This window comes from Sceloporus occidentalis, unplaced genomic scaffold (assembly GCF_023333645.1).
Source record: "Sceloporus occidentalis isolate IW3139 unplaced genomic scaffold, rSceOcc1.0.p SCAF_7, whole genome shotgun sequence".
NCBI classification, from domain to species: Eukaryota; Metazoa; Chordata; class Lepidosauria; order Squamata; family Phrynosomatidae; genus Sceloporus; species Sceloporus occidentalis.
In genome coordinates this window covers 95,378,385-95,390,822 of record NW_028316987.1, presented here as the reverse complement: position 1 = coordinate 95,390,822, position 12,438 = coordinate 95,378,385, and the positions used below count along the sequence as shown (strand labels likewise).

General features: G+C 43.9%; 1 protein-coding gene across 2 annotated transcripts in view; it reads right to left on the bottom strand.

The window, feature by feature from the left end:
* The window catches only part of KLHL18 (kelch like family member 18), a 37,772-nt gene that overhangs the window by 5,652 nt on the left and 19,682 nt on the right, over positions 1–12,438 (bottom strand). Inside the window, exons 6-9 of one of the 2 annotated variants that reach the window (XM_089533793.1) lie at positions 11,069–11,205; positions 3,772–4,009; positions 875–979; positions 646–757 (exon numbers count right to left, since the gene is read on the bottom strand). In XM_089533793.1, coding sequence (XP_089389919.1) covers positions 646–757; positions 875–979; positions 3,772–4,009; positions 11,069–11,205 — 592 coding nt within the window. The remainder of the gene's footprint in view (positions 1–645; positions 758–874; positions 980–3,771; positions 4,010–11,068; positions 11,206–12,438) is intronic. The other variant, XM_089533795.1, reaches the window with a different exon arrangement.

The window sequence follows — 12,438 nt, the reverse complement described above, 5'->3', positions numbered from 1 at the left end:
TGAATTTCTGAATGCTGGAACCTTTGAAGGAGATTACATTTAGTGCAGTTTGGGGATTCTGAACTTGCATCAAAGGACCAAAACACACTGCAAAAATAATCCATCTTGAGACTGCTTTAACTGCCCTGGCTCAGTGCTAGGGAATTCTGAGAACTGTAGTTTCTTGTAGAACCAGAGCTCTTTGATACAGAGAAGGGCCTCCCCAGAACATCTCAAAACAACCTCGGGCTCACCTGGGAGATTATGGCCCTTCACATAACTTGGATCTGAGCTATATAGGGCTCTATAGGTCATAACTAATCCATCATACAATTTGGCTTAGAAAAAATAAGGCAAGAACAGGAAAAGGAACTTTGGAACATTCTCTTCAAAATGAACAGGAAATGTGCATTTTCTAAATAACACTCTCTGCAGCAAGTCCACAGAGCAGCATTTTGTATTTTCAAGATGGGGCTTGTATGTTCAAATTACTACCCAGTCCTTACTTTGGTCATGGCATCTCTTATGTTAGCCTACTTGTTAAGGCGATCATAAGGCTAATATAAAGTTAGGACAACCTCCCCCAAACCCCTGAAATAAAGCAGCAAATAAACAGGTAAGTTCTCCAATGTAAATCAGAAGATAGATCTGTCCACAAGCACTCACACTATTGAAGATCTGGAGTCCATCGTGACCACCGGAGACAAAGATCCGGCCTTCAAATACTGTAACGCCGGCCGCACTGCGATTGGAGCTCATTGGAGTCACTACAGTCCACCTTCAGAAGATAGCAACAAGGGAAGAGAAATGAGTGCCAGGTGACAGAAAAAGAACGCTTCAAATTGCTTACTGGTAAAGCGTAACAGGAGGATGCTGGAGACGAAGAAATACTCACCTGTCTGTTTCAGGGGAATATGCTTCTACCGAGTTGAGGGAGGAGGTGCCATCATACCCGCCACAAACATAGATCTGTCCATCCAGTACTACTGTCCCCATGGCACTGAAAACAAGCCATAAATTCCTACTGTTATTAGGTGGGTTGGTTTGGTGACTGATAAGCTTTAGTTAAACAAGGTCTTTAAATGACTGGTTTTATCTCTCTTCAGTCAATTCTGGTTCACATGGGTTTAGATTAGACTTTGCTCTGCTCAGAGAAGGCTCAATGAAATCAATAAGAGAAGGTAAGCAGGACTAAAGGCCCACTGATTATTCTAAAGCAGTCATTCCCAAACTTTGGTCCTTGTGTTTTGGAGTTCAATTCCAGACATTCCAGACAGCTTGGCCAACAGTCAGGAATTCTGGGAGCTGAAGTCCAAAACTTCTGGACAACCAAAGTTTGGGAAGCACTACTCTAAAGCGCTGTCAAGTCTAGACCCAACACTACATGTCTACTTTTGCCTCCTAGTGAGCCAAGAGTGGCATGCTATGAAGCAGCAAAGTGCTTCCTCTTCACCTCTGCCAGATGCAGAAGAATATCAACATATACAACATCAGCTTAACATATGAAAATGTTGTATACATTGGTTCTCACAATGGGTAACACAATTATGGGATAGCGCCTACTACTTATATGTGAAAAATATGAAAACAACTCCTTAACTTGTCCATGAAACTGTTCACCTTCCCAAGAATCACAGATCCCAGGGAGAAATCCCTGGGACAGATCTTGGCATGCCTCTGGGGTGAGAGTGCTTTTGTGAAAATATCCTGATTACTGTCAGATTGTGACTCATTTGTCACACACAAAACAGATTTGTTTGCTAAGGCTGGAAAAAAAACCATTTACACAAGTACTCTGAATGCTACTGTGCTGGAATGTGCAGAGGACTAGGCTACCCCAATTTTTGCGTGTATTTTATTATTGTGGCTTACAAAGGCTTTTAGTCAAATACAAGGTTGACTCGACTTGAACAGATCCTCACCGTCATGAAGATGGAAAGCAGTTTGGAAATGTGCCAATTACCATCTTATAAATCAGGGCTGAGTAACATGCGACTCAGAGGCCATATCTGGGCTCAGGGACCTTAACATAGCCCTGAGAATGGCTATCTTTCTTAAATTTAGCTTTCCATGGCAAATCATGCATGCAGAAGCCTCTGGCGAGTGGAATTAAATATAACCATTCCTCTAGGCTTGTCTTAAAGCTACAAAATCATTTTCATTTTTAGAAATTAGAAATGCCCATCCAATCACATCACTTCTAAAATATTTTTTTCTCCTAACTTAGAACATCCAAATTGCTTCATTCAAGAAGACGAGTGGAGAACATGTAAAAGTAAAACCACAGCTCCCTGGCTTCTGGAGGAGCAATTTTTTTAATCTTGGAGGGAATTTTTATTTGAAGTGCTAGCAGGGATGTGTAGCTTTCCAAGATCTGGGAGAGAGCAAAAATGTTCCCCAGCCCACCATCCCTGATTTAAAGGCCTGGAGGGGACTTTAAAGAAAGCACTGAAGGAATCATAGAATTGGAAGAGACCACAAGGGCCATCCAGTCTAACTCCCCGCCATGCAGGAGCACACCATCAAAGAACTACCGACAGATGGCCATTGTTGCAAGCAAACAGGGGATGGTTAAGGAGTTCACTAGAAAGACATGCATTTGCCCATACTGAAGCACAGAAATGGAAGATCAACCCAGGAGGATTAAAAATAGACAGAAGTAACAACAGATCCTTCTTGTAAGAAGCAACAAGGAACCGACCTGGACTGATTTGGGAAAGGAGAAAGTTTATTTACCCTTAATTTGGAAAACCAAATACTTTTGAATTGGAATTTGAAACTTGGCTGCAGAGGACTGTTCTTTCTACAACTCAGCTTGGCTTCAGAGCAGTGTCCTTTCTATAACTCAATCATCAGAATCATATCAACCAAGCACAGTTTGAGTGTGTTTACTTCACAGTAATTCTGTTGCTGGTAGAGACACTGCTTCTCTGGCTTTTCTTGGCACCTGGAGGATTTTGCTATCAAGGTGCTCTCTGTAGAGCTGAGGGACTGCAGTGCCTCTCTGGCAGGCTGGCTCACAACTACAGGGAAAGGGCATTGGTTCCAGGTTTGTGGCATGAACAGAAGAACTTGCTTTAAACCAAAGAGGTGACATGATAGCTATGTTTAAATATTTCAAAGGATGTCATATTGAGGATAGAGCAAGCCTGTTTTCTGCTGTGTAAATGGACGTAAGCTACAGGAAAAGGAATTTCACCTAAACATTAGGAAGAACTTCCTGACATTAAGAGTTGCTCCACAGTGGAAGACACTGCTTCAGAGGGTGGCGAAGTCTCTTTCTTTGGAGGTTTTTGGTCAGAGGCTGGTAGAAAGCCAGAGTGGAATACTGGTTTGAGTGTTGGACTACGACTCTGGAGAGCAGGATTCAACTCCCCATTCAGCCATGAAATCCACTGCGTGACCTTAGGCAATGACAAGCCTCCTCTGAACAAATCATGCCAAGAAAACCCCATGATAGGTTTGCCTTAGGGTGGCCATATGTTGGAAACAACTTGAAGGCACAACAACAAACAGAGGGTGGATGACCATCTGTTGCGAGGAGTACTTTGATGGTGTCTTCTTACATGGCAGAATGAGGTTGGACTGGATGGCCCTTCGGCTCTCTTCCAAATTGAGGATTCTAGGAAAACACTGGAAAAAATGGGCAGTCAAGGGAAAATGTGGGATATCTAAATCAATTGTCATCACTCAGATCACATTACCACTTCACTTGATCTTGGGGAGAACTAAAAGCTCTCCCTTCAAGCTTACAGACTTGAACTTCTACTGCACACACAAACACACACACACCTTCGTTTGCTGTTCATGCTTCCCACTTTGGACCAAGAATCCGTCTCTGGGTTGTAAACTTCCACTGTGCTCAGTCTCAGCTGCCCGTCGTACCCACCAATGGCATACAAGAGTCCATTCAACACGGCCACACCGACTCGGCTACGAGCTGTCGTCATTGGCTGGCACTTCTCCCAGTGGTTGGCAATGGGGTCAAAGACTTCCACCACGTTCAGCGAGTCGCCTGCGTAGAAATTTGCTGCTCACATTTTAAAAAGTGATTTCCATAAGCAAGGGCCCACTGACACTGCCCAAATGAGAATTTAGTTCCCAACCCAAGAATAGTCTCTCTTGTTTTCTGTGGTTTTTTGGGCTATGTGGCCATGTTCTGGATGAATTTATTCCTGACTTTTTGGCTGCAAGTGTGGCTGGTATCTTCAGAGGTTGGTGGCATGGAAGCGTGTGGAGTATATATACCTGTGGGACCACTGTTTGGGAGGAAGTGGTTTTACATATTAATGGTGAAGTTAGTTTGTGTGTTGTATTATTTTAAATGGCACAACCTGGAGGGAGGTGTGTTGTGTGGAGGATATGCGAAGGGAGTTGTCCCAAGTAGTTTCTAGCCCTACTCATGCTACTGGGCACACTCTGCACCTTGTTTTCTGTGCTGGGTGGGGTGATGATGATCTTGGTGTGGTGGAACTCTCCACAGTTCCATTGTCATGGACAGATCATTATCTGGTCAGGTTTAGACTCACTCAGAACCTCTGCAGGGGTGGGGGACCGATTAGGATGGTCCGCCCCAGGAGACTGATGGATCTGGAAGGATTCCTGAGGGCTATTGGGGAGTTTCCTGCCACCTCGGCAGGTGATTCTGTTGAAGCCCTGGCTAATCTTTGGAATGAGGAAATGGCCAGGGTGGTGGACACAATTGCTCCTGAGCGTCCCCTCTCACGGAGTAGAGCCAAACCAGCCCCCTGGTTCTCCAGGGAGTTGATGGTGATGAAGTGAATGAGACAGAGACTAGAGCGACGTTGGGGGAAGACTCGGAGTGAATCTGATCAAACACTGTGGCAATGCGGGCAGCAAAGAAATCATTTTTTGCTACCAGCATTGCATCTGTAAGGAGCTGGCCTGCAGAGCTGTTTTGAGTGGTATGGGGTCTTTTACACAGTCACCCTCAAGCAGAGGATGCAGACCACTCGGAGGATCGCACGGCATTTTGCAGATAAAGTCACTCAGATCCGCTCTGACTTGGATGCTACAGTTAAGACAGTGTCAGTGGATGTAACCTTGGCTACTGTCTGTCCAGTGTTAATGGATACTTTTCAACTTGTGCAGCCTAATGATGTGGACAGGATCCTCGGGAGAGAGGTATGAGCCACCACATGTGTCTTGGACCCTTGTCCTTCTTGGCTTATTAAACAGGCCAGAGGGGGACTGGCTGAGTGGGTAAAGGAGGTAATCAATGCCTCCCTACAAGGCAGAATTCAATCCTGCCTAAAGAAGGCTGTTGTGAGGTCTCTGTTAAAAAAGTCAGCCTTGGATCCCACAATAATGAATAACTATCGGCCAGTGTCTAACCTACCATTTCTGGGCAAGGTTTTGGAACATATGGTGGCTTGCCAACTCCAGGGGTTTCTGGATGAAACAGATTATCTAGATCCATTTCAATCTGGTTTCAGGCCTGGCTATGGAACAGAGACAGCCTTGATTGCCTTGGTGGATGACCTACGCGGGGAATTGGACAGGGGGAGTGTGTCCCTGTTGGTTCTCCTGGAACTCTCAGCAGTTTTTGATACCATCAATCATGGTATCCTTCTGGACTGCCTCTCTGGGATGGGGCTTGGAGGTACTGTTCTACAGTGGCTCCGTTCCTTCCTGGAGGGGCGAACCCAGAAGGTGATACTGGGGGACTCTCTTCAACCCCCTGGCCATTGACCTGTGAGGGTCCCTCAGGGTTCTGTGTTGTCCCCTATGCTGTTTAACATATACATTAAACTGCTGGGAGAGGTTGTCCAGAGTTTTGGGGTGTGGTGTCATCAATATGCAAATGACACTCAACTCTACTACTCCTTCCCACCTCAATCCAAGGAGACTGTCCTGGTCCTAAACCAGTGTCTGTCTTCAGTAATGGACTGGATGAGGGCAAATAAGTTGAAACTTAATCCAGACAAGACAGAGGTGCTCCTGGTCAGTTGGAAGGCAGATTGGGGAATCCAGCCTGTGTTAGATGGGGTCACACTTCCCCTGAAGACACAGGTTCGCAATCTGGAGGTACTCTTGGACTCAGCTTTGAACCTGGAGGCCCAGGTCCCTGCTGTGACCAGGAGTGCTTTCACACATTTAAAACATGTGCACCAGCTGTGCCCCTTCCTTGCCAAACCAGATCTGGCCACTGTGGTACATGCCTCAGTTACATCACATTTGGACTACCGTAATGGGCTATACATGAAGCTGCCTTTGAAAAGTGTTCGGAAAATTCAGCTGGTTCAAAGAGCTGCTGCCAGGCTGTTAACAGAGCCAGATTACAGAGATAATATAATTCCCCTGTTGAAACAACTTCACTGGCTGCCAGTTTGTTTCCGGGCACAATTCAAGGTGCTGGCTATTACCTATAAAGCCCTACATGGCTCAGGTCCACACTACTTGGCAGACCATTTCTCCTGGTATGAATCGGCCCGGACTCTGAGATCCTCTGGAGAAGTCCTTCTCTCCGTCTCAACACCATCACAAACATGGTTGGTAGGGACGCAAGAGAGGGCCTTCTCGGAGGCTGCCCCTAGATCCTGGAACTCCCTGATCTCCCAGGGAATAGACCAGAATGGCTCCCTCTTTGATGGCCTTCCACCAGCAGGTGAAGACCTACCTGTTCACACAGGCATTTAAGGAATTGCTATAAGGACAGGCTGGGATATTGGACCATTTTAAAAATTTGTTACAGTTTCCCCCCCCCCCTCTTATTTATAGTTTTATCTTTTTAAAATATGTTTTATTCTATTAATAACTATCTCTTTTAATATTGTAATAATTTAATTTCTTTTTAATGTACATATTTATTTATTTATAAATTTTATTTTAATGTTTTTAATTGTACTGTTTTTAATGCTGTGAAGCTGCTCTGAGTCCCAGTCCTAGGAAAAGAGCGGGATACAAATAAATATAATAAATAAATAAATAAATAAATAAATAAATAAATAAATTTATGTCTATTTAATTGGTAATCCATTGCCTGTGGGGAAACCTCCTGACCCTGGGTGGTGTTCATTTGCTTGTCTTGAGTCTTGATTTTGGTGTTTTTCAGGACCGGTAGCCAAACCTTGTTTACTTTCAGAGTTTCTTTTTTTCCACTGAAGTTGTCCAGGTGTTTGCAGATTTCAGTGGCCTCCTTGTGCATTCTGACTTGGTAGCTGTTGGCATGGTCCAGAATTTCTGTGTTTTCAAATAGCACCCTGTGCCCTGGTTGGTTTATAGAGTTCTGCTACTGCTGATTTTTCTGGCTGGCCCAGTGCAGTGTCTCTCGTGTTCCAGACATAAATGCCTCTTGCATATCTTCAACACATCTCTAAGCTGTACCATTCAACACAGTACAACACACAAACTATCTACATCAATAACTTAAAAAAACCACTTCCTCCCAAACATGGGTTCCACAGGTGTACATACTCCACACACTTCCATGCCACCAACCTCTGAAGATGCCAGCCACAGATGCTGGCAAAACATCAGAAATAAATTGCTCCAGAATGCAGCCATGCAGCCTGAAAAACTCACAAAACACTATGGATGCCAGCCATGAAAACCTTTGACTTCACAGTTGTCTCTCCCTTTTTTATCTATTAAGAATCAGAACACTGTAGCATCCTGTAACATTATTGTAATGTAGTGGGCTTTTGTTGTTGTTGCAATTTATTCCTGTAGTATGGTTTTCCCTTTTATTGCTTCTACAGTGGGCCCCCATAGATACCAAAATCCATGGATGTTCAAATCCCCTTAAATACAATGGTACAAAAATGGCATACTTTATATAAAACGGGAAAAAAAATCCATTTTGGATTTTTTAAAAAGTATGTTTTCAAGCCGTGGATGGCTCAATCCATGGATGCAGAATCCATTGATACAGAGGGCCGACTGTACATGGTCATTGTCTTTACATAACTCTATTATTATTTATTATTAACCTTTATTTATAAAGCGCTGTAAATTTACACAGTGCTGTACATACAATCTTTTAATTAGACAGTTCCCTGCCCTCAGGCTTACAATCTAAAAAGACACGACGCAAATGGAGAAGGGAAAGGTGGTGGGGAAGGGGATGAGGTCCAGCAGTTCCTCTCTACCTCCGAGGCCTGGACCAAGGCAGATGGACTGGAGGGAGGGCTTGGCTTCATAATGGATGGTTAATCTTCTTCCAGGGAGGCCTGTTGGAGCTAGCCTGCCTCTCTAGTACGATAATACATATAAAGTACATAGCAATACAGGAAATGGTTCGAGAAAACAGGCACCAAAAGAACATCAAATAGTAAGTGACAATTATGCAATGCCTGGGAAAGCTTCTCTGAACAGGATGGTCTTCAACTCAGTTTTGAAGCTGGTTAAAGAAGTGATGGCCCTTGCTTGCGGGGGAAGAAGGTTCCAGGAGTGAGGGGTAGCAAGGGAAAACAGGCGAATCCGAGATGGGGCAGAGGAAATCCTGGGCTGGGACAGCCGACCCTGACTACCAGAACGGAGGGCCCTGGTGGGAAGGTGAGGAGAAAGAAGGTCTGATAAGTAAGGAGGGGCCAGCCCATGGAGGGCTTTAAACGTCGACAGCAGGAGCTTGTACTGAATGCGGAAAGGGAGTGGGAGCCAGTGAAGGGATGCCAACATAGGAGAGATGTGGTCAGAGCGGTGGGTGGAAGTGATAATGCGTGCAGCTGAATGCTGGACAGAAATTAAAGGACGGAGGTGAGAAAGAGGAAGCCCAGCCAGGAGGATGTTACAGTAATCAAGTCGTGAGATCACTAGGGCATGGACCAGGATCTTGGCAGTAGAGGCAGAGAGATATGGTCGGATTTTGGCAATATTGTATAAAAAGAATCTACAAGCCTTGGCTGTGATCTGGATCTGAGGGATACATGACAGAGAAGAGTCAAAGATAAAACCAAGACTGGGCTTGCTGGACTGGTTGAATAGAAATGTTGTCCACAGAGACAGAAAAGGAGTGTTGAAGGGCGGACTTAGGAGGAAAGACAAGAAGCTCCGTCTCGGACATGTTGAGCTTCAAACGCCGATAGCGCATCCACTGTGAGACAGCTGTGAGACAAGACGAGACTTGTTTATCAAGCCTTGGAGAAAGGTCAGGGGCGGAAAGATACAGCTGGGTGTCATTGGCATACAGATGGTAGGAAAAGCCAAAAGAGCTAATGAGTTTTCCTAAGGACAGTGTGTAGAGAGAAAACAGAAGGGGACCCAGAACAGAGCCCTGGGGAATTCCAACAGAGAAGGGAACAGAGGATGAAGTCTGACCGCCTGCAACCACTGCAAAGGATCTGCCAGACAAATAAGATCGAAACCAGTCGAGAACAGAGTCTGAGAACCCAAGGTCAGAGAGTATGTCAACTAGAAGGCAGTGATCAACAGTGTCAAAGGCTGCAGACAGATCAAGAAGGATGAGAACAGAGTAAAGGCCATTAGCCTTGGCCTGTAAAAGGTCATTCGAGATCTTAGTGAGAGCTGTCTCTGTGGAATGCCTTGGGCGGAAACCAGACTGAAAGGGATCGAGGATGGAATTGGCTTCAAGAAACTCAAGACAGCGAGAATAAACAACCCGTTCCAAGGCCTGTTGCAGACTGCCAAAATAAAGCTGCTTCAGGTCTCTTTGGAAGTATGTTGTTTAAATGATGCCTGCATCCTATGAATCCAGAAGCTGCACCAAAAGCTGCACTCTGGTGCTTAGGAATGGAGTGTGGCTTTGGCGCGACCTCCGGACTCTTAGGACCCATGCATCATTTAAACAGCATACTTTCAAAGAGACCCGAAGCAGCTTTATTTTGGCAGTCTGTAACAGGCCAAAGAAACTCTAAATAAAATTCATTTCTAGTCTTGATTTTATGTGTCCTTAAGTTGCATATAAGTGGACCAGTTAAGATCTCTGCCTTAAGAATCATGTCTCTTGATTTAAACTTCCAGCTATCTTGTTCAAAATACAAAAGATCATCATTGAGCAACCATCTCTGTTTAGTCCATTATTTCCTAAAAAATGGCTTCCTGCAGTGAGGTAGCAGATATTACTTTAGGGAAAAGTCTCTACTTGTACTCATACCATACTCATTTCTAATACAATGATGTTTAAATTTTGCCTGTGTAATTATAACTGTTCATCTCAGTGATATTGTTTTCCAACAATACTATACGTCGTTTTTTTTTTACTTCATGGGATGTTGCTTCAGGGTTACCCTCTTTGCGCTCTCCTGTTTCATGCACCAGCTAGAATCCCAAATTATCATTACAGAATTAAAATCTGATGATTTATTCATTAAGATTTATGAGACAGGTCACTAAAGAAAGCAGCAAATGGAAGGATCAACACCAACTTCCAATTTTTCACTACATTATTGTGATTCTTAGGGTTTGAGGAGCCTTTTGATCATAATCCAATTGTAATTGTTTCCACATGCTTAATTGTTTAAGCATGGAAATGAAAAAGATAAGTACAGTATAGGCTGGGTCACCCCTTCACCATTTTATCCCACTCTTTTTCTGCAGACAGTAAAAGAAATCAATATGATAACCAGTCTGTTTCTTTATCTTTCATATAAGAAGGTAAACAGCATTATCCCCAACATGCAACCTGAGCTCTACACACTTAAATTAATCTGCATCCACACAAAAATACAATATTTAAGGTTTCTTGTTTAAGTCCAGATGTGTATAAAGAGCAGGGGTGTAAATCTTTGACTACTTCAACCTTGCCTGTAGGGGTGGATAACTTTCGTAGTTTTCTCCCCAGTGGGGAAGAAAATATTAATTTGTCTAGTTGTCTAGTGGTATTTGCACATCTCGAATCATTTTGTGAAATTATTCTGTGAAAAAATACACTTTTTTTAAAAAGCCAAAATTGCTTCCAGAACCATGTTTCCAGAACCTTTGTGTGTTTTTTGCACAAAATCCACCAATTCTGCACAAGTGTTTCCATGTAAAATAATTCCCCCTAACACTTTAAAATGGGCAAATACCATTGCAAATTCTTGCCTGTGTTCTTTCTATGTGTACAAGAGAGACAACTTTTCATGCTTTTGAGAATACATCCGCGACAGACAACAGAATTGAAAGATACCTGCAGAATTGAGGCCTCCCACAGCATAGATCAGGCCTGCAATGGAGGTGCAACAGCGGGGACGGGTTTTGAAAGCCGGAAGGTGTGGTTGGCGCTCTGGCATGAGGTGATAATCTTTCGCTTCATCCACGAGGTCCCTAAGAATCAAAAGTCCAGCCAAAAAGAGGACAGTTGGGTGAACATAGTACTCAAGAGTGATGCTGAAATGGGAAAGATGTGTAGGGACAAAAATTAATTCATGGCTCAAGTCTATTAGTAGACTGAACCCAGCAGTTTATTTAATGCCAGAGCATTGGTAGACTCTGGCTTGGAAGCCCAGGATCCCCCCGAGCAGGCAATTAAACCAGTGTCTTAGAAAAACTGTGAACTTAGAAAAAGCAGTGGCAGCAATTGCAGAACAAAAGTCTATGGCAGTGTATATACTCACCAATAACAGGCAAACATTATTTCCAAACAATGGCTAAGATCTTACAAGGGTGTGTGGGTTCACACTCCCCGTTTCGTACTGCTTGGCAGCTATCAATACCCAAGAGGGGGCTCTGCTGCTGTCACTTACTGGTGGAGAAGGGAGGGAGGAGATGATTCATACCATGGAAAACCAGCAGGTCAGGATGGGGGCAAGAAAGGAGGGTGCAATCCCAAATGAAGTGCACCTACCTTTGCCTTCCCCATGAACCCAGAGCAGCAAGATCTTCATGGTCTGAATTGCCTTCCCCCTTCTTCCCTTTTCTACTGGTACAAAGGAATAACAACAGGCCCTCCTGGATTGTTGGGAGATTTTTGGATGGAGTGGCACAGCAAGAGAATAGTGCTCTGCACCCTGCCTGAATAGGGGCTTTGCAATAATAAAGTAATAAATGAGGATAAAGTAATAAATAATAAAGTAATACATGTATAAATCAATATCTGTTTAAATAAAGTACAGTAGGGCCTTAGTATCCATTGGGGTTTGCTCCCAGGACCCCTTGTGGATACCAAAAACCATGGATGCTCAAGTTCCATTATATACAGTGGCGTAGTAAAATGGCATGTTGTTGTTGTTATGTGCCTTCAAGTTGTTTCTGATTTATGGCTATCAAGGGTTTCCTTGGCAAGAGTTGTTCAGAGGAGGTTTTCTGCCTTTGCCTTCCTCTAAGACTGAGAGAATGTGACGCACCCAAGGTCACCCAGGTTTCCATGGCTGAGCTCATATTTGAACCCTGGTCTCCAGAGTTGTAGTGCAACATTCAAAATCAAGGTTTGCTTTCCGGATTTATTTTTTTAGGGGGTTGAACAATTTCAAACCATGGTTGGATGAATCCATGCATGGAGATATGGAGTGCTACCAGTAGATTCTCATTGGATGGTAGCAAGGCTTTAGTGCCACATGC